The sequence below is a fragment of the Protopterus annectens genome, chromosome 7.part1, assembly GCF_019279795.1.
Source record: "Protopterus annectens isolate FY-2018-M chromosome 7.part1, PAN1.0, whole genome shotgun sequence".
Lineage (NCBI taxonomy): Eukaryota > Metazoa > Chordata > Ceratodontiformes > Protopteridae > Protopterus > Protopterus annectens.
Genome location: NC_056740.1, coordinates 73399813 through 73427563, shown reverse-complemented (window position 1 = coordinate 73427563; position 27751 = coordinate 73399813). Strand labels below are relative to the sequence as shown.

The 27751-nt window shown below is 43.2% G+C and overlaps 1 protein-coding gene across 7 annotated transcripts in view; it reads left to right on the top strand.

Annotated features, from left to right (window-relative positions):
- Window positions 1-1131: 1131 nt before the first annotated feature.
- Window positions 1132-27751, top strand: part of TJP1 (tight junction protein 1) — a 2268071-nt gene continuing 2241451 nt past the window's right edge. For all 7 annotated transcript variants that reach the window (XM_044078564.1, XM_044078565.1, XM_044078562.1 and 4 more), the window contains exon 1: window positions 1132-1184. In XM_044078564.1, coding sequence (XP_043934499.1) covers window positions 1137-1184 — 48 coding nt within the window. In that variant the 5' untranslated portion in view covers window positions 1132-1136. The remainder of the gene's footprint in view (window positions 1185-27751) is intronic.

Genomic DNA, 27751 nt, shown 5'->3' with positions numbered 1-27751 from the left:
TCCCTTCGTCACTTCCCCCTTACCAACCTTTGGTAATACTGTCTCAGCATGTTAGTTCTTCTTAAGTTTCACACTACTTTCTAGGCTAGAGACAGTAGTATGTGTGTTTTGCCAAATGGGAAAAAGAGAGAGGCTATGACACCCACAGAAAGTTCTCTGCTTACTAATACTTGTGTCTCCATTGTAAGTCATAAGAGATTACTGGAGATGGACCTTTTTACTAATTTCTCATTAAGGGAAGTACCTAACTTTTCTGTCATTTATGGTGAGGAATAATATGAGCAGTGTTTTTCAGAGATGATTTTTATACTTCTGTGGGTGGACATATTGTGTACTTAACCTAACTACCATTGCTGTTCATGCGGGCTATATTGTTGGTGCTGTTTGTTCACTATCTTTATCACCAGATTTTACAAGAAGTAGGACATGTAGTTAGAAAGAGAAAATTATGTAAATGTTAGGTAATATTAGTAAGCATTCTCTATAGAAGAAAACATTTTATAATTAATTGCCTTACTGAAGGACATGCAGCCTTTAAACCAACAGCAGCAACCCATGCTCCAAATGCTTGCATCATAGCAGCAAATGGGTTTATAAACCATTACATGTAGTCTGAAAAATGAAGGTCTTCCTTTTCTCATGGAATGCATTCCTTATTGCTGACATTGCTTCAGTCTTTGTGCAGTTCCATGTACAGTTATGCCACTCTTTATAACCTGCTGTGTGCAGTTTTTGTGCACTGTTTTCCATATGGGTTATCCTTACTGTTGCAGCATCCCACCCGTTCCATCTGTGATTTGGAGCAGCAGGCCACTAGCTGCTACATCCCAACCCCCTTTTTTTTGGTCATACAGTCTGTTTTCCTGCTTGAATTGTCACCAGTAGTACATTTACTTCCACCAGCAGTCTCGTCACAAAGGAAACACTTGGATGCAGTCTTTGATAAAGGACCGTTAAAAGAATTGTTACGTTAACATGCAGTCTCTCAGCAAGCTTCCTTAGTGTTTTATACACGAGTTATGTCAAGTTCTGTGCTTTAATGTTTTTGTTTTCAGTATTTTCTTCTGTCATTTGTTGGTTTTCTGTCTACAGTGCAGAAGAGTAAATATTCTTCTTCTTTGTTTTAGAACTCAACAATGGAGGAAACTGTGATATGGGAACAGCACACAGTAACGCTTCACAGAGTGAGTAAAATCTTATTGACCAATATCAAAAGTGACCAGATATCAAGAGGGTCAGAAAGTTATTTATATTTGGTTTATTGTTGTGTACAAAGTTGAGTATATTGGCAGTTTATTGTGTTTTGTCTGGAATACAAGTAACAAATGTTCTTTAGGGTGTTGTGCATTAGTAGAGTTGGCAAACTGAAATGGAAGAATGCATGAAATCAGTTAAAGGGGACACAGTGATTGAGAGAAGCAGAATTGTTGTCTGACTTTGTAGAAGTTTGTCTGCAGAAACTTGTAGGACTTGGTAGTGCAGGCATTAAAACCTCACAGCATACGGCCTTCTTGTTGCTGAACCCTTCTTTAATCTTCGTAGTGGAATGTCCTAACATGATCCTGTCTTTGTATCCATTGGGAAAGCGTTTGGTCACACTGAGTGGCCCAAGGCTAGTTTGAGATTAAAGAATGACATCCGAGGTAAAATGTCTGTTTTTCATTTGGTGCTTTTTTGTCTGTTAAATTTTTTTATGGGTTTTCAAATCCCGTTTATTTTATCAAGCTGCATCTTGCACAGACTTTCAGCAGTCATCTCTTCTGTTAGTGTGCACCAGAAGTGTTTGTTTTGTGGGAGTACTTCCCACAACACCAAAGAGTGTTCCGTCTTGTAGGTGTTTTACTTGTTGCTTGTCTTTCGGCTTTTCCCGGTAAGGGGTTGCCACAGCGGAACTCCGGTCCGCTAATGATTGGCAGTAGATTTTTACGAAATGCCGAGGTGCCAGCTCGACGCTCAACCTTCAACGAAGGCACGCCCATTTACGCACGCATGTCTTTCGAACGTTACCCAACCCCGGGGAGGACATGCAGACTCCACATAGAAGGTACTCCCAAGCCCAGCCGAGAATCGAACGGGAGAAACTCTTGCTGTGAGGTAACAATGCTACTGCTGTACCACTGCAGCACCTTGTAGATGTTTTACTGATGCTACAAAATGGTGCCAGAAAAGGCCCTTCTGAATGACTGAAGAGGTTAGGCTGAAACCCACTCTAACATCTGAGAGAAAATTGCAGTACAGCCTGCCAAAGCTGTACAAAAGCCAGATGACTTTTCAAGAGCAACAAGAAGCTCCAAAGGTCTGTATACTCTTTGGGGGGAAAAAAAATCTGCATACTTGATTGGGCCAAATGCAGATACTGAATACATACTCCTTATTCTCATTGTGATTGAACTCCATGCCAAAGTTATGGATACTCCTCAATTTAGACTTGAGTACATTTTCTTCAGTTGGTTTTTGCCCTGACATCTTATTTCTGTGTATTGCCCATTTTGGCCTTGCCTTGCACACTGTCAGATCCTGGTTTTGCCAGGACTTAAGTACAGTGGTCTAGAATCAGTGTTTAAGAAAAGGAGACTTAGTCCTTCACTAGGAATCATACCCCGATTTTAGTACTGGCTTTTGCTCATTCACAGTTTTCAGTCCCACAGATGCCTTCTTGACAGGTGTCTGTTCAACTGACAGAGCAGTAGTCAGTGATGCTGCTGCTTGGGTGGTGTGTTCCACCCCCGCTTACAACTTTCTGCTTTAATAATGATGTTTAACCAGATATTGGTTGAGGTGATATTGGCTAGACATACTTCTGCCCCAAAAACGCTCGTCTTTCCAGTACCTCTGTTCCTTCCACAGGCATATCTGTCTTTCCCATGTCACATTATTTTTAAGATTTGGAGCTAACACAGTGAGGTACAATGTGGTCTTTTCTACTGTAGTGATGCCCTTTTGACAAGTCCAAGCTATTTTGCCTCAGTAGATTCATATTCTCCCCTTTGAGGTTTTCATTCCTTTGGCTCCTCATCTCCTTTCCCCATGATCAATAAAAAAAGGCCTCCCATATCTCTTCAACAGAATTTCTAGTATTTAAAAAACCAGTGAGAAGTCTGTAGAAAACATCCCCCCACAGGAAGATTCACTGAAAAATCTGTTCTTGCAAAACAAAGTTCTCTAAATTTTGTGATGATATAATGGTGAAGTAGAGAAAGATGGTCTTTTTTCACATTTTGGGATGTCGTAATGGTGAAGGAGAGAAAGATGGCATTTTTTTCACCATCAGAAGATCCCACATTTAGAGCAGTCATGAAACTCCTGCAAGTGAGGAGGATGGCCAGCTGGTTCCACATCCCACACAGAGAAAAAATCAGAAAGCTTGCAAGACGGGGTAACAGTCTGAGTCATTACACCCTTTGCGGGTGAGCAGTTTTATTTATTTATTTATTTATTTATTTATTTACTTATTTATTTAGAGTCTGTTGATCAGATTAGCCCCAGTACTCCAGTGCCCTATTTTCAGGTGAGACCTGCGGTGGTATTCATACTGGTTATGGGAAATTTAGTTAGGGCACTCAGTTTAATGTTTTATCCAAAGGACAGATAATTTATGCGTGAGAACACCTTTACTTATTGGCCCTGTTTATAAAGAAGGTGGGTCAGATATTGCCCTGTTTATAAAGAAGGTGGGTCAGATATTCTAGCCACCTAAAGTACATTCATTAGGAGTATAGATTTACAATCCCGAATTAATCCTGAACAGTCCTTTTGTTTTACAGTTTTGCATGTTAAATCATTTTAAAGTGCCCTCATAGTGTACTGATTAGTGATTTCTTTGCTTTTGAGAAGCCATCAATGCAGTGTTACTGTGTAATTTACTACTTTGTAATTGCGGCTTTCCACCACTTTTGGATATGCTAAAGTGATTCTACATTAAGAGGGGATTAGGTCCGTAGTTGGAGGTAGCCTGAGCTGTGTTTCAGCAGGAAAACACTTTGGTCTGCTTTTAGTGTGATTTGCTGATTGGGCAGAGAGACACCGTGCTTATTTTAATAGTTTTCTGTGCTACTGTAAAGTCGGTGTGTTTGCATGACAGTGGACATTGTGCAGCTGCACCTTACATTGCCCTGTATAGTTGCAAGTACTTTGAATTAAAATTTTACCTATAAAAAAAACTGTCAGCAATCTCCCCAGTATTTAGATGTATGAAGAGCAACTGGCAAGACACCCACAGAGTCATCACAAGGTGTTTCAACCGTGAAGTCCATAAGGCAAACCACCATGCAGCACAACGCAATGTTTTAGCCATAGGAGAATCTACGTGCAACATACAGATGTCCCATTCATCAGACCGAGTGACATACAGATGCCCCTTTTATCAGGCCAAGCAAGGAGAGACTCAGTTATTTGCCTGTAAGGAACTAGGATCCACCAGATCATGCATGCACAGAAATCATTGCACCACTAGTACCAGTATGACTATGACATAGTCTGATAGGGTATAAATGAGCCAAGATGTACTTCCCTGGAGTATATGAAGAGAGAGAGAGAGATGGTAGAACTTTCATACTATGCATGCCAGGCCAGTATGAGCCCAGTATTGATCAGCATTCTACCTTTTCCAGTGATGATACCACAGTACCAACAGAAGATAGTTGACTTTAATAATTGACTTAGTTTTCGGTGTTACTCCAAGAGGGTACACTATTTGTCTGCCTGTAAGGGTATGTTAGACAAATCACTCCGTTTTGCCAGAGATGGGCTGCACCTAACACCCCCCCCCCCAATTTAGAATATTGGCTAGAATCTTGTTCACCCCATGGTGCCTTTTTTAGGCAGCACCAACCTAATAAGCCTGCCGACATATATAAACTGAAGCAGAATAATCTAAAGGTGTTGCTGCTCAATGCCAGGAATCTAAATGGGGAAACCCCTCTTCCTGCAAGCTTTCCTCATCCTGGAGGAAAGGATCCTTACTGGATCAACTTATCCACAACCCCACCAGGGGCAACAATATCCTAGATCTAGTCATTACCAACATGAGTGACCGGTGTTCCACACCTGAAGTCAGCACCTCATTGGTCCGATCCGACCATAAGCTAATTACCCTAGATAGCCACATCCTGCCCCCACCCCCCATTAAGGAAACCATGGTAAAAAATGTCTCCAAAGCCAACTTCATGCTTAAGACAGAAGTGGTGAACTTTATGACACCCATGCAGATGGACAATACAGTTACGACTACTGAATCCTACACAGTTGCACTTTATAAGCACTTACATGAGTGCATAGATCGTGCTATCCTCCAAAAAATGGAAGCCAATCTGGTGGTCCCCTGCCATAAACAAACTGTACAAAAGAAGGAAGAAACTGTTGGAAAAGAGTAAAATCCCATGAGTGGAGGAGCTCCCTGGTCAGCCTCCGTAAGAAGCTGCGATCCCTGATAAAATCCTCCAAAGCTAGTTATGAAAACAAATTCGCCACTGATTCTAAAGACCCCCCACAAAGCATTCTATAGCTATGTCAAGAATCTCAATGGCAACACTCAGATCTGCTCTGAGTTACAGCACAATGGCACTAAATATACAGACACAACTGATATTGCCAACATCCTGGCAGATAGGTTCAGTGCTAACTTTACCCCCCTCTCACCCCCTAAAGAGCCCATCTCTATACCGGAAGAATGCAAAGTTCCTGTAATCACACAATTTGTGCCTGCTGAATGGCGCACAGCAACAGTTATCCCACTCCACAAGGGGGGAGCCACCATGGACCCCCGGGAGTTACCACCCCATTAGCCTGAAGAGTCTGGTCTGCAAGGCCATGGAATGTATCATCATGGAACTTATAAACAGACATTGGTAATCTCCAAACTCTGGACCTCACCCAGTTTGGGTTTGTAAAAGGCAGATCATGTCTCCTAAACATGATGGACTTCTTTGAATCAGTCACCAAAGCCGTAGACAAGGGTAAGGTGGTTCACACAGCTTGTCTAGATTTTGCCAAGGCTTTCGACACCATCCCCCACTCTGGAATTATAGATAAACTCACTAAACTAGATATATAAATCCCTATGTTACAAGATGGGTTGCCAACTGGCTCACTGACAGAACCCACACAGTGAAAGTAGCAGACTCCAAATCCGACTTCAGACCAGTGACAAGTGGAGTACCACGGGGTTCAGTCCTGGGTCCTCTCCTGTTTGGTATCTACTTATCTGAAGTACAGGCTAACACAGGTCTTTGGCTAACGAAGTTCGCAGATGACTGCAAACTAGGAGCCATAATCGAAACTTCTAACAATGTCGATATCCTACAAAAGGGCCTCACTGAGACGGATGCCTGGTGTCAAAGCCATGGCCTCAAGCTCAATGCCAAAAAGTGCATTGTCATCCCCTTTGGTAAAAACTCTGTACCCATGAACTAAAACATAGGCGGTAGTATACATAACACCGAAAGTGTGATGAGACCTTGGGACACAGGTGGACAGTGGGTCTCTCCTTTGATAATCACATCGCCGCAGTAAGGAAATCCTTCTACGTGGCACACATCACAAAAGGTTTCTCATCCAGAGAAAGAGGTCATTGTTCCCCTCTACTCATCACTCATTAGACCCATTATAGAGTACAACGCCCCTTTTGGTATGTAACTCACAAGACATCTACAACAACTGGAAAGGCCACAGAAATACCTCACAGAGGATTACCGGGCTCAAACAGATGCCCTGCGCAGATAGTCTCAAAAAACTCCAGTCGCATATCGCCTACTCAGAGGTGATCTCTGCCTAACATACAAAGCTATGTCAAACCCAGAGCTTTTGGACGTTCTTCACTTAAAGAAATCCCAATCCCTCCGAGCTACACGCTCTAGGGACCTAAACCTTGTCACCACAATAAACAGAACATGCCGGAGGGATAGATTCCTGTCCCCAGAGACTTCCCATACTCTGGAATAAACTACCTATCTATATCAAACAAAGCTCCTTATTAGCACTCTTCAATAATAATCTTGATGATTGGATGGGAAATGGGAAATTCACCCCGGGGATCACCTCTGTGGCTCTGCTCGACAGTGGCACAGGAAAGTAATTTTCTTGGGTGTCAAAAGCCAGCATACCTTTTTGGCTGGGCTTGTATAGGCCCCAGGGCCGATAGCCTAGTACCTACCTATGAACTTATGGAGAATATAGACATCTGTGCAGATGTTCTTCGTGTTTCACTGTTGCAGTCATCACATTTGGGTGGTTATCTGCTTGCAGTAGCCCTCAGTCGGCCTGCTTAACAGTGTCTTGGGACCTGTGTCGGTTGCTGTCTCATCTTCCATGACTAGCGAAAACTACCGCTAATTCAAAAGCCAAGAACTCGACTCAGGCCAGTCCAAACGGAAAAAACATGAAAAACAACAAATTTTATTAAGCCACTATAAAAGCTTTTCGTTAGTACCTTGCACTAACTTCTTCAGGCAAGCAAAACCTTCACACCATTACAAGTGAGTTTAAATACCAGCATTGAAACACTTAACCACGCCCCTTGCTCTCTCTTTAGCTCCTTAAAGGTACAAATCACAGCTAACTAACTAAGGTGCATTTGCAGTTCTCTATTAACGTAATGAAAAATCAAAAAAATCATACACCGAGACTGTAATAATAGCAAGCTTTGAAACTGAAAGAAAAAAACCCAATATTTTGATTATTAAACTTGTATAAAGTAGATAAATGTGTTAAATGTATAAAATAAAATACAAATAATGACAGTGTTCAACCTACACCATAAATACTAATAATGGAAGCGCGATGCTTCCTAATCAAAGATTACCTATGCATACATTGTATCCTGCCTGCTTTCAAATAAAGTAACTAATGTAATGAATATAATAAATATAATGAAATTAATGCATACTGTCCTAAGCATCTAAATAACTAGAACAGCTACCCAAGAAAAATAATATTAATCATATCTCGCTAAATAAAAATAATAAAATATAAAAATATAAAATATGACATGTAACATATAATATAACATAAATTTAGGTTACTCTGTATAGGTATAATACTGTCATTAAATAAAACAGGTCTAAAAGTTAGCGTATATAGACCTAAAATTACTAAATAATAAAATATAAATCAATAATATATATTGTAAAATAATAATCATGATATGTAATCATAACGATAACTAATGACTATTAACCCTCCACCACTGTCAACTAATAAAGAGTTATAAAACCATTAATTTGTCGACTCTCATTTTTCATTTTTTGACTCTCATTTTAAAAAATTGTGAGAATAAACAGCTCGTCACCTCTTCAAACTTTTAAGTTTTAAAAAACAACTAATGGATAACGAGCTGTTAAGACCAGGGGGGGGGGGGGCGATATGCTTCCAGTCTTAATTGCCAAAGAAGCTCTTTACATTCTAATCTATATGTCTCAGGTCCATAAGAATTAGTATTATACAGTTGATATATAACCATAAATGTGAACTCATGGTTTGGGTTGTTCTGGATGTGCATAGCCAAAGCATTGTCCATTTTCACTGTTCTTATGGCATACAAATGTTCGTACATTCTTTCCTGGAGTTTAATCTCAGTCTTGCCAATGTAAAAACTGGGACATGATGAACATTGAGCAAGGTATACCACTTGGGTACTGGAACAAGTGAAACGTCCCCTGATGAGGAATTTCCTGTTCTTAACTGTAAAGGCTGTACCTGCCTGGACAAATCTGCAATACTTGCACATATTACATTTACACATCCCTGATCTTGGTGTTACTAAATTTCGCGTAGATTCCAGAATATTTTTGATGTTAGGGCTACTTCTGTATGTTATCAATGGGGCTTCATCAAAAATTGGACCTCCAAGTAACTCAGGAGATAGTAATCGCCAGTTCCTCTTAATTATAGTAACTATGTCATTGGCATCTGTGTTAAAATAAAATTGGACCTGGACATGTTTCCCTGGAAATCAGGGCATACAGGTGATGGTGAATGACTCAATTCAGAAACAACATGACTCAGGATAGAAGAAAAATAGTCATTAGCTCTCTTGGTCTTAACTTCAAGACACAACTCATCAATCAAGGTTTCTGGATAACCTCGATCCAGAAATAAATTGGCTATGAAATCACACTCTTCCAAAAATTCACTATCCCTTGACACCATCCTAGCTGCTCTTACAAGTTGTCCTTTGACTATAGCCTTTTTCTGATGAAGTGGATGGTCACTATCATAATGTAGATAAGAATTAGAGAAAGTTGATTTCCAATGTATTCTGGCTCCAAACTGACCTAGACTTCTGTCTTTGTAAAGTTCCACATCCAAATAGGATATCTTCTCCATGTCTATTGTACAAGTAAATTTTAAAAAGTCAGACGAATTATTGAAGCCGATCACTAGGTCTTGGGCTTCTTCCAGTGAGCCATTAAACAAGATAAAAATGTCGTCCAAGAATCTTATATACAGAACGACTTTCTCTTGAATAATATTATTGGGAGAGGTAAACATTCTTTCCCAATGAGTCATGACCAAATTAGCTACACTGGCACCACACTGAGACCCCATAGGAACACCAGTCAACTGGTGGAACCATCTGTTATTGAATGTGAAATAGTTACATGTCAAAATAATATTCAACAATTCGCTCACCATAGATATCTCTTTGGGTGGAGCTTGGTAATAAATCATCTCCAATTGAATCCATTCAAGTGCTACCTCATAGGGAATTGAAGAATATAAATCAATGACGTCGGTGGTCAGAAAATAGGCATTTCCTTCAAAGGTAGCTAGTCTGACTTTTTCCAAAAAGGACCAGGAATCTCTGGCTATGTGTGGTACCTGCGATATATATTGTTTGAGGATGGTGTCTACTACCTTCGCTGCTGCATAGGTAATACTACCCCTCGCGTTCACTAATTGGCGTATAGGGGATCACCAGTACTTTTATGAATCTTAGGATTCCCAAATAATGCTGGAATGCGTGGTGAGGGTACTGAAATAAAATTGTAAATGTCCATATCCAGAGACCCACTAATGAACATGTCTTCAAAGTATGACCGCACACGGTTCATACTAATATTCAATTAATTCTTAGATACTTCCCTATAGGTCTCTGTAGAAAGTATCGCTAAAAGTCTATCTGTATATTCATCCTGTTCCATAGCTACTAATCCACCTCCTTTGTCAGGTTTCATTATTCTGATAGAAGAACTGAGAGCTTCCAATGAGTCCAATTCAATCTTGGAAATGTTGAAGTGGGTCTGTCGTGTACACTTAAGCAAATTCCTAATGTCCACATCACACGTGTTCAAACACTCCCAAGCAAGAGGCCAAAGGTGGATTATATGTACTTGGAATGTGATACACAGGCCTTGGTTGGACCGACTCTCCCAATAAAAGGGCCAAGTTCAACTTTCTCACGAAGAGTTTGAGGTCTAAAATTGACTTATCAACACTAGCACATCTAGAGGGTGTAAAAGTTAAGCCCTTGGCTAAAATGTCAACAAGGGGTTGGGAGAAAACAAAATTTGAATATATATTTTGAAGTCCTTCCCTGTGTTATATATCATTTCAAAGGGTTTATTTGATCGGGTATTAGGAAATCTAACATTTTCCATCAGTTCTTCCTTGATTTGTATTTGTTTCTCGTCATTCTGCTCGATGTTTGTTGAGGAGACGAGGCTTGTGTTTGAAAATTTACACCGACCAGCCCTGTATCAAATTGACTTGGATTATCAGTATTATCTCCCTGCTGCATCCACTCCTTCTAGACTCAGTCTCTCTTGATTGGCCCCCTTGTTCTGCTCCATAACTGATGTTATATTGCCCTCTCCACAAGGCCTCACTGGATGTTTCGGTAGATTAGGGTTAATTTTCAGAAAATTGCCCTGAGACTTAGGGGGTTTTGGATATGCTACACCATCCTTATAAGCCTTAATGTCTCTCTCCAATTTTTTGACTTTAATTGAGGTAATCTTTGTTATATAGTGGTCAATACTAGTATATGACCTTTCATATTCAAATCTATACCTTGGGAAACAAACATCAGTTTTTATCTTTTCATCTAAAATGGATAATTCCTTATTCAACTCATTAATAGTCTCTTGATAATGTACACTAATTAGGTTTAACAACTCATTCCCATGTCTGTCAAACAGGGCTATCAAATCCTGGTGGAATTTAGAACCTTCCTCTAGCCCTGTTGGGTATTGCCAGGACCGGAGGCCTTTAGGGACTATGTGTGCTTGCCTACATTCATTGAAATAAGCCACCTCGAGTTGTAATTTTCTACTTTTAAGTAGTTTTTGATCAAATACATGTAATTTAGTAGGCAGACTCACATTCTTGTGTTCAGTAACTTCATTACTAGCTCGGTCGTTTTCGAATCCAAAACGGAATGACCTATTAAGCCATTCATTTAAATTAAAATTCACATACCTTCCCTTTTGGCCATCCGAGATGTTGTACTGTTATGCTAAACCAAGTGCGCCTGGTGGGCTCATACAGCCACTTACTAAATTCTTCATATTCCCTTCTCGTTCTTGCGTCAACAAATGGAGTTGTAAGGTTAGGTAGAACCTCTGATTCATTAATAATTCCGTTAGATGATGTCAAACCCAAAGATTCAGTTAAAGGCATCCGCAAGGAACGTGTTTGTGAAGTATTAAGTCCATTTAATAATGAAGTACTCTGCGAAAGACATTCCACACGTTGCGTTAAGTTTTCCACTTTCTCGGTGAGAAGGTTGATTTAAAATAGTTAAATCTCCTGGCTCTGGCATAGTCCCTGCTGGCGATGAAGCGGTGGACATCAAAACACCAAAGAAATAAACTTTCAAGACCGGAAAAACAAACTAGCGAAAACCACTGCTAATTCAAAAGCCAAGAACTTGACTCAGGCCAGTCCAAACGGAAAAAACATGAAAAACAACAAATTTTATTAAGCCACTATAAAAGCTTTTCGTTAGTACCTTGCACTAACTTTTTCAGACAAGCAAAACATTCACACCATTACAAGTGAGTTTAAATACCAGCATTGAAACACTTATCCGTGCCCCTTGCTCTCCCTTTAGCTCCTTAAAGGCACAGATCACACCTAACCAACTAAGGTGCATTTGCAGTTCTCTATTAACATAATAAAAATTCATACACCGAGACTGTAATAATAGCAGGCTTTGAAATTGAAAGAAAAAAGCCCAATATTTTGATTATGAAACTTGTGTAAAGTAGATAAATGTGTTAAATGTATAAAATAACATAAAAATAATGACAGTGTTCAACCTACAGCATAAATACTAATAATGGAAGCGCGACGCTTCCTAATCAAAGATTACCTATGCATACATTGTATAATTGTATAACTGTTAACAGAGAATTGCAAATGCACCTTAGTTAGTTAGCTGTGATCTGTACCTTTAAGGAGCTAAAGGGAGAGCAAGGGGCGTGGTTAAGTGTTTCAATGCTGGTATTTAAACTCACTTGTAATGGTGTGAATGCTTTGCTTGTCTGAAAAAGTTAGTGCAAGGTACTAACGAAAAGATTTTATAGTGGCTTAATAAAATTTGTTGTTTTTCATGTTTTTTCCGTTTGGACTGGCCTGAGTTGAGTTCTTGGCTTTTGAATTAGCGGTGGTTTTCGCTAGTTTGTTTTTCCGGTCTTGAAAGTTTTTCATCTTCCATGACGTCAGGTAGTCAGGGGTACAAAGCATGCAGCCAACACCATTACATCAGTCTTTCTTGCCGTGCGGTGCCCAAAGCAGAAGTAGTTGACAAGTGCCAGTTGGCCGACTCTTGAAATTTTCGTTTTCAAGTTTCAGAACCGAAGTCTTCAACTAAGCTAAGTACCCAGTTGGGGAAATTTTTCTTGCTCTAAACTGATATCAGTAAAAGTTAATAATTGTATTTCTTGTGGAAAGCAAATACCTCAAAGATTTTTATTTGCACTTCATTCCTTGCTTAGGCCCTGACCACGATGTACCTCGTTGTCGGTTTTGTGCCTTATTTAAACAACAAACTATTCGTCTGTTTGTTTATGCTTCTAAATATTTTGGTACTCTGTTTACTTATCCAGATATGGCATCGGTAAGCCTTCCGACTACTGACATTCCAAAAAAACACAAAGATAAAGACAGAGACCGCATAGGTCCAAAGCTGCCGACGATGCTTCTCCTAAGCTAGTCACCAGTTCGCCGGTACTCAGTGAGGCGCTTTCACAGCCCCTGATGCCTGCTACTTAAGATTCGCAGGCCTCTACTGAGACCAATTCTGAGTCCAGTATGCAGCAAGATGCTTCAACTGTGGAACTTGCAGATATCTCCACCTTGGATGGGTCCGGAGCCGCTGTGCAGGCACCAGCTTCTGAGGGTGTATTCAGGCCTACCGACTTACATATTAAACTGACGCCATCTTCAACGCGTAAAACTCTATCTATGCCTAGAAAACCAACGCCCAGACCGCATGGTCAGGCCTCTATGCCTAAAAAATAAATAAGAATGGCTGAAGACCTTATTACTTTAATCAGGGGAAGCCACCTTTCCCCCTTCTAAGACATCTAGGACTGAGTTTGCTTATGATTCTTCTGATCAGGATTCTGAAATTTCTGTTTCCTCTGATGACCAGGATTTACCCTTGCCTACCTATGAGGATTCTGATGCAGAGGGCTCTATTCCCTCTGCTTCCCCTCCAGAGGATTTCTCTTTTGGTGAAACCTTGCATACTGTTAGGGAGCATTTTTGCTGGGAAAGCCAGGATTACTCTGATTCTAAAAAGAGACTTGGGGATTTCTTACTTCTGCCCCAACACACTTTAGCTATCCCCCCTGTACTGGACATAATTGATGCTTTTTCAGAATCTAGCTTGGCCCCTGACTCTTTACCTCCTGCTCCCAGAAAACCTGATAGATATTACAGGGTTCCTGACTCTCACAAGTTCCTCTTTAAAAATCCTACTGTGGATCCTGAGACCATTTCACAGGGACCCAAGGGCATTAAGGCTATTATTGCCAAAAATCCTACTCCCACTGATAGAGATTCCAGGCCGCTGGATAGATGGGGTAAGAAGGTATACACTTCTGCAGCCTTTGCCATTGATGCCTTAAACTGCCAGATGTCCTTCAAGAATGCAACTGCAGTCATAACATATGGGTTGTCCTGCCTCAGGCAGCCCTCGGTCGGCCGGATTTCAAAGTCTGGGTCCGACGTCGGCTGATGTCGCATTTCTCTCCGACGTCTGAGCGGCTGGAGTATATAAGCATCAGCCGACGCCATCTTCTTCAGTCTTTCTTGCCACGCGGTGCCCGAAGCAGAAGCAGTTCGCAAGTGCCGGTCGGTCAGCTCCTGTATTCTTCGATCCGAAGTCATCAAAAAAGCTAAGCACCCCGTTGGGGACCTTTTCTTGCCTCAGCCGATGTCGGAAATTACTGAAAAAGTGAATAATTGTTTGTCTTGTGGTAAACAAATACCTCATAAGGATTTCCATTCCTTCTGCCTTCCTTGCCTTGGCCCAGACCACGACGTCTCGGCCTGTGCCGCCTGTGCTCGCTTCAATAAGCGCACTCTCAGGCGCCGGGCGGAGTTCGCTGAAGACTTTTTCGGTGAAAAATACGATTATACAATGCCGTCGGAATTACCGACATCATAGACTCCTAAAAAACGAAAAGACCGGGACTGACATCCTCGGCCCGTGTCTTCCTCCGACACCACGCCAAAACCTACCGCGAGTGCCCCGGTTCCCTCTGAGGCGGTTATTTCACCGCTCCGAACCGAAGACACCGCATTACCGACACCTCCGATACCGGAGACCACACAGACGCCAGTTATTGATTTTCCTCCGGATACTGAAACAGAGGAAATGCCCGAGACCATTGCTGTGGATAAGGTCACTCCTGCACGTGGAGCTGCTAGGCCTCCCATGTCCATGTCTATCAAGGCCTACACACGTGCTAAGGCAGCCAGCAAGACCAAGCACCTTACTGCTAGAGCCTTACCTCAGCCTACTCCTGAAACACAAATCATGACTATGGCAGCAGACTTAATTTCCATGATCAGAGGTTCCCAGGCCCATCCTGAGAGAGGATCCCAGCCTCCTCCTGATAAGAGGCCCAGGGTTGAGCCCACTGACCCTCTCCCTTCAGATGAAGATTCTGAGGACTCTGTTCACTCGGATAGCCAGGAAGAGCCTTTCCAGACCTATGAGGACTCAGATGCAGAGGACTCCATTCCCTCGGCCTCCCCTCCTGAGGATATTTCTTTTGGGGAAGTTCTGCATTCCATGAGGGAACATTTTAAGTGGCAAGGCCAGGAATATTCTGATTCCAGAAAGCGCCTTCGAACCTTCCTTAAAAAGCCCCAGCACAGGCCCTTAGCTATACCTCCTGTGCTTGATGTTTTGGATGATCTATACTCTGACTCCAGTGTTACCCCTGATACTCTTCCTCCTGCTCCTGCCAAGCTTGACAGATACTATAGGGTCCAAGAAACACATTCTCATTTCTTTAGGGCCCATGCTGTTGATTTAGAAACTATTTCACAGGGGCCGAAAGGGGTTTCAGCTACCACCCTCTTTGCCTTCCAACAGGGATGCTAGGTCATTAGAGAGATGGGGGAAGGAGGTTTACACCTCCACTACTTTATCTATGAGAGCTCTCAATTGTCTCTTTCATATGTTTCAATATCAGGATTACCTGTTAGATGATTTACAGAAAACTTTGGCCTCTCGTGAACCTTTAGATAGGAAGTCTTTGCAGGAGGCTGTACATAACTCTCAGCAAGTTAGCAATCACTTCCTTCAGTGTGGATATGATGCATTGGAAGCTTCATGTAGGGCAGCTATGACGGGGGCGGTCATTCGTAGACATGCACGGTTAAAAGAACAACCTCTACCAGATCATGTTAAGGCAAAACGTCTTGATGCACCCTTGGAAAAGAACAAGCTTTTTGGTGCTAATGCTAAAGATGTATTAAAGTCCATTGAGGAAAAAGCCAAGTCAGTTCAGACAGTCAAAGATTTCCTCCAGGTTCAGCCACCCAGATTCAGCAGGAATTGCCCTTCAAAAAACTGGTCCTTTCCTAATCCTGAAAGATTTCAAAGGGGCAAAAACAGGCGTGGCCGAGGAAGAGGACAATACAGAGGTTCCTACAGGGGACGACAATGGCAACCAGCAAACCAAAGAAGTGACACAGGGGCTACTCCTGCCCCACAGGGACAATCCCAATGACTTTCCTCTACTTCCGCTGACCAAGGAGCAAACAGAAGCTCCCTTGGGTGGAAAATTATCTCTGTTTTCAGACAATTGGCACAGATTGACAAAGGACAAATGGATTTTGGACATTATAGACCAAGGCTACAGGTTCCACTTTCATACCTTACCAAGGAAACAAGGCATGCCAAACCTACCACAAAACCAGAGGGCAGAGGCCATCAAGCAAATTTCTCTGCTTGCTCAGATCAAAGCAATAGAAAAAGTTCCACAACAAGAACAAGGCTAGGGGTTTTACTCAAGACTGTTCCTTGTTCCAAGAAAAGAAAATGGAGACCAATATTGGATTTGTCCGCATTAAACACCTTTCTCATAGTACCAAAGTTCAAAATGCTGACCTTACAGCAACTCCTTCCCATGCTGGGCAAGGGGTCTTGGCTGATTACTCTGGACCTCAAGGAGGCATACCTGCATGTCCCTATCAGACACAGCTGCAGAAGATACCTCAGATTTCTTGCAGGGCCAGAGCATTATCAATTCTCAGCATTGCCATTTGGCTTATCTACTGCGCCCAGAGTATTCACGAAATGCCTGGCTTCAGTAATTGCTCATTGCAGGCTCCAGGAGATCCAAATTTACCCGTACCTGGACGACTGCCTCATTCAAGCGGACAACAAACTGATTTTGACAAAAAACCTGAATTATGTCATACAATTGCTACAAGCTCTGGGATACACAGTCAACTTCCGAAAGTCAAGACTTCAGCCATCCCAGCAAATAACCTTCTTAGGAGCCAAACTAGACACAGCCTCTCAAATGGCTTACCTGACAGAAGACGAGCAAAAGAAGTTAACTCATTTCAAAGGTTTGGCAAAGTTCACCCAGATGACTGCAGAGAGATTCCTACAGGCCCTGGGTTACATGGCATCCTGCATTCTCCTGGTTCCATTGGCAAGACTACACATGAGAAAGCTTCAATGGTACCTAAAAAGTTTATGGTCTCAACACAGCAACAACCTAGAGACAACCATACCGCTCATTCCATGCCTACAAAAGGAATTTCTATGGTGGGCCTCGGTAAGCCAGGCAAACACAGGTATGTCATTCAAAAAACCTCAAATAACACAAACAATGACCACAGACGCCTCAGACCTTGGATGGGGGGCGCACATGGAGGGCAGATGTATTCAAGGACAATGGTCTCCAAAGGAAACACATCTGCATATCAACCAAAAAGAAATGCTGGCAGTAATGCATGCCATCGAGGCCTTTCGACAGCAACTTCAGCAAGGCCACCTGCTAATACGGACAGACAACACCACTGTCATGTGGTACATAAACAAGCAGGGGGGCACCCATTCTTACCCCCTTTGCAGACTGACAATGAATCTTTGGGAAAAATCACTGAGCTTAAACATACAGTTGCAATCCCAGTTTGTTCCAGGCAAAGACAATGTGCTGGCGGACAGCCTAAGCAGGAATTTCCTAGACCTCCACGAGTGGAGGTTACATCCAGAAATCTTCATACGACTCACCTCGACATGGGGCAGGCCAGAAGTAGACCTATTTGCCTCCCACCTCAATCATAATCTACAAAAGTTCTGTTCAAGGACATATCATCCACAAGCATGGAAAATAGATGCTCTCTCATTCAACTGGAACTTCCTAAAAATCTATGCATTCCCACCTCTGCCACTGATGACCACAGTATTACTAAAGATCAAAGCAGAGAAGCCCAAGGGGATCCTAATAGCTCCAGACTGGCCAAGGCAACACTGGTACCCACTACTACGGAGCATATGTCACAACAAAAAGTGGGCCCTTCCCCAATGGCCCCAACTTTTGTCTCAACACAACTTCAAGACAGTACATCCCAACATTCAGACGCTGCAGCTAACAGCTTGGGAGATCCCATGAATAACCTCAATCTATCTCTCTCTAAGGAAGTTCAGCGGATACTAACTGAAGCCCGAAGAACATCCACCAGAAAGGTTTACTCAGCAAAATGGAAGAGATTCACCATTTGGAATACCAGCAAGGGTCATGATGCATCATTATTGAACATCCCACTCATTCTGGAATATTTGGCAGATATGCTACAGAATGGACTCTCATATTCTTCCATAAAAATACATGCTTCAGCTATTTCAGCTAGATACAACACTGATCCACCTGTGTTTTCACATCCTTTGTTAAGACAATTCCTTAGGGGAATCAAGAATATAAAGCCACCAAGAAAGGCTCCTGTACCTGCTTGGGGCCTCAACTTCGTCCTAGAAAAACTGACTCTACCCCCCTTTGAACCAGCAGCTTCGTTAGACTTACAATTTCTCTCATGGAAGACAGCTTTCCTGTTGGCAATTACCTCAGCAAGAAGGGTTTTGGAATTACAGGCCCTAATGGCAATACCACCGTTCATAACCTTTCACAGAGACAGGGTCTCCTTACGCACCAACCCTACTTTTCTGCCAAAAGTGGTATCTAGAGTTTCTTTAAATCAAGCAATTCACCTGCCTACTTTCTTTCCCAATCCTGAGAACAAAGGGGAAAGACTGCTGCATACCTTGGACATTCACAGACAACTTCGCTACTACCTGGACAGGACCAAGACCAGTAGGAAGTCTGATCAGCTTTTTGTAGCTTACGCCCCTGCAGTACAAGGAAAAGCAATTTCCAAACAGACTATTTCAAAATGGACTGGGCATTGCATCAGATTCTGTTATTCCTTCCATGGAAAGAGTGTACCTGCCAATGTCAGACCACACTCCACCAGAGCTACAGCCACCTCTACAGCATTCTTAAGAGGGGTGCCTACAAAAGACATTCTAGAAGCTGCTACATGGAGCTCCGTGCATACATTCTCCAAACACTACAACCTCCCTTTATATTCCAGATCCAGAGCAGGCTTTGCTTCGGCAGTCCTGCAGGGATTGATAGCTACACCATCCTTTTCTTAGAGCATACCACCTTCCCCAGCTAAGCTATGGTATTCAACCCATATGTTATGACTGCAGTTGCATTCTTGAAGGACATAGTACAGTTTTGTACCTACCATAAATGTAGATGTCCGATAGATATGCAACTGCAGTCGGGTTTTCCCTCCCTCCTTCCCCCTCTATGCCTTGGGTCCACTCCTATCCCTATTATCCTTAGCTGGGAATGTCTGTTATGGTGTATCTGTTTATTGCTTATTTATTGTCTGGAAACCTATTTTTGTCTTCCAATTTGATTACAGCCTTCATTGTAGGGCACCTGGCATCTGGGGCAAGAAACACTGAAGAAGATGGTGTCAGCTGATGCTTATATACTCCAGCCGCTCTGACGTCGGAGAGAAATGCGACATCAGCCGACATCGGACCCAGACTTTGGAATCCGACCGACTGAGGGCTGCCTGAGGCAGGACAACCCATATGTTATGACTGCAGTTGCATATCTATCGGACGTCTACATTTATGGTAGGTACAAAACTGTACTTTTCATATGTTAAAGTATCAGCAGCATATTATTGGATTGCTTAAACAGAAAATTATGTTGATTCCTGACTGTGCTGAAAATAAAGATTTACAGGATTTAATGCATTCTGCTGAACAAGTTGGAAAACATACTTTGCAATGTGGTTTTGATTCACTAGAGGCATCTGGCAGGGCTGTTGACACTGGGTCTGTACTTAGAAGGCATGCTTGGCTTAAGGAGCAATCTTTGCCAGATCATGTTAAAGCTAAATTGCTGGATGCTCCCTTAAACCAAGACCGCCTGTTTGGCCACAAAGCAGTAGTAGTACTTAAAAAGATGGAGGAAAAAGCTAAATCTATGCAAACTGTTAAAGATTTCCTGCATGTACAGCCTCCAGATTTAGTAGGCATTGGCCCTCTAAAAATTGGTGCTTTCCTGCCTCTTCCAGGCCTTTTCAGTCCAAACCCAGAACCAGCAGAACGCCCAGGCTTCAGTCCCAAGGTACTCACAGGGCTAAGCAGTGGGGAGGTCCCACTTCCAAAGCAGGGAGTGGTACGACTCCCCCCATGGTAAACTGTCTCAATGATTTAACTTTGTATTCCAATTGACTGTTCCCTTAGGGGGCAGGCAAAAAATTGGGAACTCATTACCCAGGACAAATGGGTTTTAAATATGGTATCCCAAGGAAACAGATTCCACATTCACTCCTTACCAACCCCAAATGGTTGGCCAGATCTACCCCCAAATCAGTGGGCAGAGGCTCAAAAGCAAATTCTCTCCCTTAAGCATCAGGGCTATTCAACCTGTTCCAGAAGAGGAAAGGGGACAAGGTTTCTACTCGAGACTTTTCCTGGTGCCCAGAAAAGACCACTCCTGGCGTCCTATACTGGACCTCTCTATCCTAAACATATTTTTGGTGATCCCAAAATTCAAGATGCTACCTCTTCACCAGCTGCTTCCTATGCTAGGCAAGGATGCCTGGTTGGTAACAGTGGATCTAAAGGAAGCTTACCTGCACATCCCAATAAGGGAATCCTGCAGAAAATACCTACGCTTCAAAGCAGGCTGCATGCACCATCAGTTCTCTGCACTGCCCTTTGGTTTATCTACTGCGCCCAGGGTATTTACAAAGTGCTTAGCTCCAGTCATTGCATTTTGCAGGCAAAGAAATATCCAAATATATCCATACCTGGACGATTGTCTTAATTCGGACAGAAAGCCGGGACATGCTATTGAAACATCTGGCTTTTGTACAGAAATTGCTAACTTCTCTGGAGTACACCATAAACGAAAATAAATCACATCTTGTGCCCTGCCAACAAATTGTATTCATGGGAGCAAGCTTGAACACAACTTCCCAGATGGCTTTTCTCACGCCAGAAATACAAGTTAATTTGGCAGCCTACTTCAAACTTGCGGGCCACAAAGACCCAGCTTATCTGCAAGGAAAATACTGCAAGTCCCAGGGTTCATGGCCTCCTGCATTTTACTAATTCCATATGCAAGACTGCATATGAGGAAATTACAATGGTATCTAAAAAGCCTATGGCGCCAACTTTCTCAGGATCTAGAAGCAATGATTCCTGTCATTCCCTGTCTACAGATAGAGTTCCTTTGGTGGGCAGGTGCCTGTCACCAAAACAAGGGGCTGCCATTCACTCTACCCCCTGCCACCCAAACCCTAACAACAGACGCATCAGACTATGCATGGGGGGCTCACTTGGCAGGGAAGTGCATTCAGGGCAAATGGAACCCAAGTCAAATGCACCTGCACATCAATCAAAAAGAAATGTTATCTGTACAGAATGCTCTGACAGCCTTCAAGGACCACATCCTTCCAGGGCAGTTAATGTTAAAGGCGGACAGCACCACTGTTATGTGGTAAATAAACAAGCAGGGAGGTACCCACTCATACCCTCTCTGCAGACTAGCCATGGCTCTGTGGAACACAGCCTTGAGTTACCAAGTACACCTGTAGGCTCAGGTCCTGCCAGGAAAGCTAAACACACTGGCAGACCTAAGCAGAAATCTCATGGACCCACACGAGTGGAAACTGGAACCAAAGATATTCAGCATGTTGAGAAACAAATGGGGGAGCCCAGATATAGACCTGTTTACCTCCCCCCAGAGCTACCAATTGGAAAAATTCTGCACAAGGATTCCCCACAAACAAGCTTGGAAAGTGGATGCCCTGTCCTTCACCTGGAAAAACCTATCAGTTTATGCCTTTCCCCTCTGCCTCTTTTCTCCAAGGTACTACTAAAGATCAAACAGGAAAAAACAAGGATGATACTGATTGCACCAGACTGGCCACGCCAACACTGGTACCCCCTTTTGCGCAGTGTCACTGCTGGCACCGTGGCACCTGCCTCGGACCCCTGCCCTGCTGTCCCAGCAGGAGGGCCAGATTCTTCACCCACAGCTTCAAACCCTGAACCTGGCAGCCTGGCTAGTTACCTAATCTCTCCATTGCCATCCCTCAGTAAGCAAGTGTTGGATGTCATTCTGGAGGCAAGGAGGCCTAGCACTAGAAAATCCTATGCTGAAAAATGGAAAAGAGTCTGTTCCTGGAACCAAGCTCGGGGGATGGGCACAGCAGCACCCAATTTACCTCAGATTATTTAATACTTAACTGAGATGCTGCACAAGGGCCTTTCCATTTCCTCCATCAAAATTCATGCCTCAGCCATTTCAGCTCATTACAACACAGAACCACTCCTCTTCTCTCATCCATTGCTGAAGCAGTTCCTCAGAGGGGCCAAAAACTTAAGACCACCCAGGAGAGCCCATACCCCAGCCTGGGACCTTAACTTTGATATGGAAAAACTCACTGTACCTCCTTTTGAGCCAGCTCCAAATGCAGAGTTGAAATTCCTTTCTTGGAAAACTGCCTTCCTTTTAGCCATCACTTCAGTAAGAAGGGTATCAGAATTACAGGCCGTCCTGGCAGTGGAGCCTTTCATAATTTTTCATGCGGATAGGGTGTCCTTCAGGCCCAATCCCTCCATGTCCAAGGTGGTATCCAGTGTGGCCCTTAATCAGTCCATTCATTTGCCAACCTTCTTTTCTAATCCACAGAACAAAGAGGAGCGAATGCTGCACTCCTTAGATGTGCACAGACAACTTAGATTTTATTTGGTCAGGACTAAACCTCTCAGGAAATCTGAACAACTGCTAGTTGCATTTGCTGCAAGGGCAGAGGGGAAGTCCATTTAAAAGCAAACCATTTCTAAATGGATAGGCCATTGCATTCATTTCTGCTGTAAGCACCATGGAAAACCTACCCCACAGGGGATTAGACCACATTCAACCAGGGCTGCATCTACCTCTACAACCTTTCTCAGAGGTGTCCCTACCAGGGACATCTAGAAGCTGCTACCTGGAATTCTGTACATGCCTTCACCAAGCATTACTATTTGCCAATTTTCTCTAAATCCAGAGCGGGCTGTGCCATTGCAGTCTTGCAGGGCCTTATAGCTGGTCCTAATGCTATCTGATTTCCTCCTCCCATCCTTAGCTTTGGGAATCTACCCAAATGTGATGACTGCAATAGTGAAACATGAAGAACGTAGTACAGATGTTCATCGTGTTTCACTGTTGCAGTTATTACACTTGGGTTATCCTGCTGGCAGGCTACCCGCAGTCATGCCCGAATTCCAAAGTCCTGGTCCGGCGTCGGTCGCTGTCACCTCTTCCCTGACGTCAGTGCGCCTGGGGTATAAAAGATGCAGCCGACGCCATTTTCTTCGGTCTTTCTTGCTGCACGGTGCCTGAAGCAAAAGCAGTTCCCAAGTGCCGGTCGGCCGACTCCTGAGATTTTCGAAATCGAATTTCAGATCCGAAGTCTTCAATAAAGCTAAGTATCTTATTGGGGAAACTTTTTTCTTGCTCCAGACATATGTCAGAAAAAGTTAACAATTTTATTTCTTGTGGGAAGTAAATACTTCATAAGGATTTCCACTCTTACTGTATTCCTTGCCTAGGCCCTGACCACGACGTTGCTAGTTGTCGGTTTTGTGCTAGATTTAACCAACGCACTATTAAGCGTTGGTACGATTTTGCTTTTCATTATTTTGGCAGAAGGTTTAACTACATAATGTCGTCGGAACAACCGACGACCGGAATTCATAAAAAACGCAAGGGTAAAGACAAGGACAAGCATCAGAGGTCCAAAACCGACGAAACCTCTTCTAGGCCAGTCGCCGGTTTGCCGGTGCTCAGTGAGGCGCTTTCGCAGCCCCTGACTCCCGCTACCTCAGAGCCACAGGTCTCCTCCGACTCTCACGTGGAGACAACTAGGCCTCTGGATACTCAAGGTATTGGCCCTTCGGAAATTAATCCCTCAGATGGGTCCGGAGCCGCTGAGCAGGCATCTGCTTCTGAGGGTGTCTTCAGACCTACACAACTTTATATAAAGCCTACTTCAGCATCCAAGACAAAGTCTAAAACAGTTTTAAAGACAAGGAAACCAGTACAGCATTCTCCAGGACCGACTTCTATGCCTAAAAAACAGATGCTCAAAATGGCCGAAGACCTAATTACTTTGATCAGGGGTTCCCAACCCTCTCCTGATTAAGAGGCCTAGGCAAGACACTGAATATGATTCCTCTGATCAGGTTTCCATTTCCTCTGATTCCTCTTCTGATCAGGGATATTCTGTTCCTCCCTATGAGGATTCTGATGCTGAAGATTCTATTCCTTCAGCTTCTCCTCCTGAGGACTATTCATTTGGGGAAACCCTGCATCCCATGAAGGAGCATTTCCATTGGGAAAGCCAGGATTACTCCGATTCTAAGAAAAGACTTAGAGACTTTCTTTTACTTCCTCAGCACAGACCTCTTGCAATTCCCCCTGTTCTAGACATAGTAGATTATGTTTTTTCAGAGTCCTGCCTGTCTCCAGACTCTTTACCTCCTGCCCCCTGTTAAGCCGGACAGGTACTACAGGGTCCCAGACTCCCATAAATTTCTTTACAAAAACCCTGCTGCTGACCCAGAAACTATCTCACAGGGTCCCAAAGGGGTCAAGGCTGCTTCTGCCAAAAACCCTGTCCCCTCAGATAGGGATTCTAGGGCTTTGGACAGATGGGGGAAAAGAGTTTACACTTCTGCTGCCTTGGCTGTAAGGGCTTTAAATTGTCAGTTTCATATGCTCAAATATCAGCAATACTTAATGTCTTTGTTAAAACAAAAACTGTTTGCATTCTGAATGTTCTGAGAACAAAGATTTGCAGGATTTATTGCATGCAGCTGAACAAGTGGGAAAACATACTTTGCAATGTGGCTATGATTCACTGGAGGCCTCGTGCAGGGCCGCTGTTACAGGTTCTGTTATTAGAAGGCATGCTTGGTTAAAGGAACAGAATCTGCCTGATCATGTTAAAGCAAAATTATTGGATGCTCCTTTACAGCATGAGACTTTGTTTGGTGTTAAGGCAGAAGAGGTGTTGAAGAAAATGGAGGATAACGCAAAATCTATGCAGACAGTAAAGGATTTCTTACAGGTACAGCCACCCAGATTTAGCAGGAACTGGCCCTTTCCAGTGTCAGACAGACCACAAAGAGGCAGATTCAGACGCCCTAGAGGCAGGCAACAGTCCCAGGACTCATACAGGCCCAAGCAATGGGGGGCTTCTACTTCCAAAAGCGGAGAAGACAAATCACAGCCTTATAGAAAACAGTCCCAATGACTTCCCTCTGCCAATGCCAAGCACTTTTTTTTTGGCAGCACCCTTAGGGGGAAAGCTAGCATTTTTTTCACAAAACTGGCACAAGATCACCCAGGACAAATGGGTCTTAAATAAAGTCTCTCAGGGCTACAGGTTCCACTTTCACACCCTTCCAAAGGCAAAGGGTATGCCAGACCTGCCACTCAATCAATGGCAAGAGGCACAAAAACAAGTTTCATCTCTCATGGACATGGGGGCTATTCAGCCAGTGCCACAACAAGAGCAGGGACAAGGATTTTACTCAAGACTTTTCTTAGTACCAAGAAAGGACAAAGCCTGGAGACCAGTTCTGGACCTGTCTATTGTAAAGACCTTTCTGGACGTCCCAAAATTCAAAATGTTGACTCTACAGCAGCTTCTGCCCATGCTGGACAAGAAGGCTTGGCTTGTAACTTTGGACCTCAGAGGCATACCTGCATGTCCCAATCAGACAATCTTGCAGAAGATACCTCAGATTCATAGCTGGCTCAATGCACTACCAATTCTCTGCACTGCCCTTTGGCTTATCTGCTGCACCCAGGGTCTTCACAAAATGCCTGGCACCAGTAATTGCATTTTGCAGACAGAGGAATTCAAATATATCCCTACTTGGACGACTGCCTTATTCAAGCAAAGAACAAAGATATTCTACTACAGCATCTGGCGTTTGTAAAAAGATTGCTAATTTGCCTAGGGTACACAGTAAACGAAAATAAATCAAAACTAGTACCCTCTCAAGAGATAATATTCCTGGGTGCAAGCTTAAATGCAACTGCTCAGATGGCTTATCTCACGCCAGACAAGCAAAGGCATCTGACTTCTTACTTTAAAGACATGGCAACAAAGACCCAGTTATCTGCAAGAAAAATTCTGCAGGCTCTGGGCTACATGACATCCTACATTCTACTAATTCCATATGCAAGACTGCATATGAGGAAACTACAGTGGTATCTAAAAAGTGTTTGGACTCAACATTGCCACAGCCTGGAAACAGTAATTACTCTCATTCCTTGCCTGCAACAGGAATTTCAGTGGTGGACACAGGCCTGTCACCACAACAAGGGACAGCCTTTCACCTTACCCACTGCCAGGCAGACACTAACAACAGATGCATCAGATTATGCCTGGGGGTTGCACATGGCAGGAAAATGTATTCAAGGCACATGGCCCACAAACCAAATGCATCTTCATATCAATCAAAAAGAGATGCTAGCTGTACAAAATGCCCTGACAGCCTTCAAGGACCTACTTCATCCAGGACAACTGCTGATAAAGACTGACAATACTACAGTCATGTGGTACATAAACAAGCAAGGGGGCACACATTCCTACCCCTTCTGCAGGCAAGCCATGTCTTTGTGGAACACAGCATTGACTTATCAAGTACATCTGCAAGCACAATTCCTGCCAGGAAAGACCTACTTTGGCAGACTAACTAAGCAGAAACCTCATGGATCCTCACGAGTGGAAACTCGATCCACAAATCTTGAACATAACAGGGAAATGGGGATGCCCAAACATAGATCTATTCGCCTCCCCTCACAACTGCCAGCTACAGAGATTCTGCACTCAGACTTATCACAAGCAAGCATGGAAAGTGGACGCCCTATCATTCAGCTGGAAAGCCGTTACAGTATATGCCTTCCCTCCTCTGCCTCTCCTCTCCAAGGTACTCTTAAAGGTCAGACAAGAGAAGCCAAAAATGATACTGATTGCCCCAGACTGGCCACGCCAGCACTGGTACCCAATCCTAAAGAGCTTGTCTCAAGGCCCAGCCTGGACATTGCCTCTAATACCTCATTTGCTGACCCAACAGAACAATCAGATCCTGCACAGCCAATTCAGAAACCTAAAACAGGCTGCATAGCGGATAATATAATCATTCAGAACACACCTCTCTCTAAAGCAGTTATGGATGTTATTTTGCAGGCCAGGAGGCCCAGCACCAGAAAATCTTATGCAGAAAAATGGAAGAGATTCTGTGCTTGGAACCAAGCGCAAAGAATTGACTCGCTTGTACCAAATATTCCTCAGATTTTGCAATACCTAACTGAGATGCTGGACAAAGGCCTATCCTCATCAATTAAGATCCATGCCTCTGCCATTTCAGCTCATTACAGTACGAACCCACCTATTTTTTCTCATCCACTGCTAAGACAGTTTCTCAGAGGGGCCAAAAATGTAAGACCTCCAAGGAGAGCTCCAATGCCTACATGGGACCTCAATTTTGTCTTGGAAAAACTCACGCTGCCTCCTTTTGAACCAGCCAATACAGCAGAGATAAAATACTTGTCATGGAAAACCACGCTTCTCCTAGCAATAACTTCAGCAAGAAGAGTCTGAGTTACAGGCACTAATGGCTGTGGAACCTTTTATTTTCCATCAGGACAGGGTTTCTCTAAAGACAAACCCGAGATTT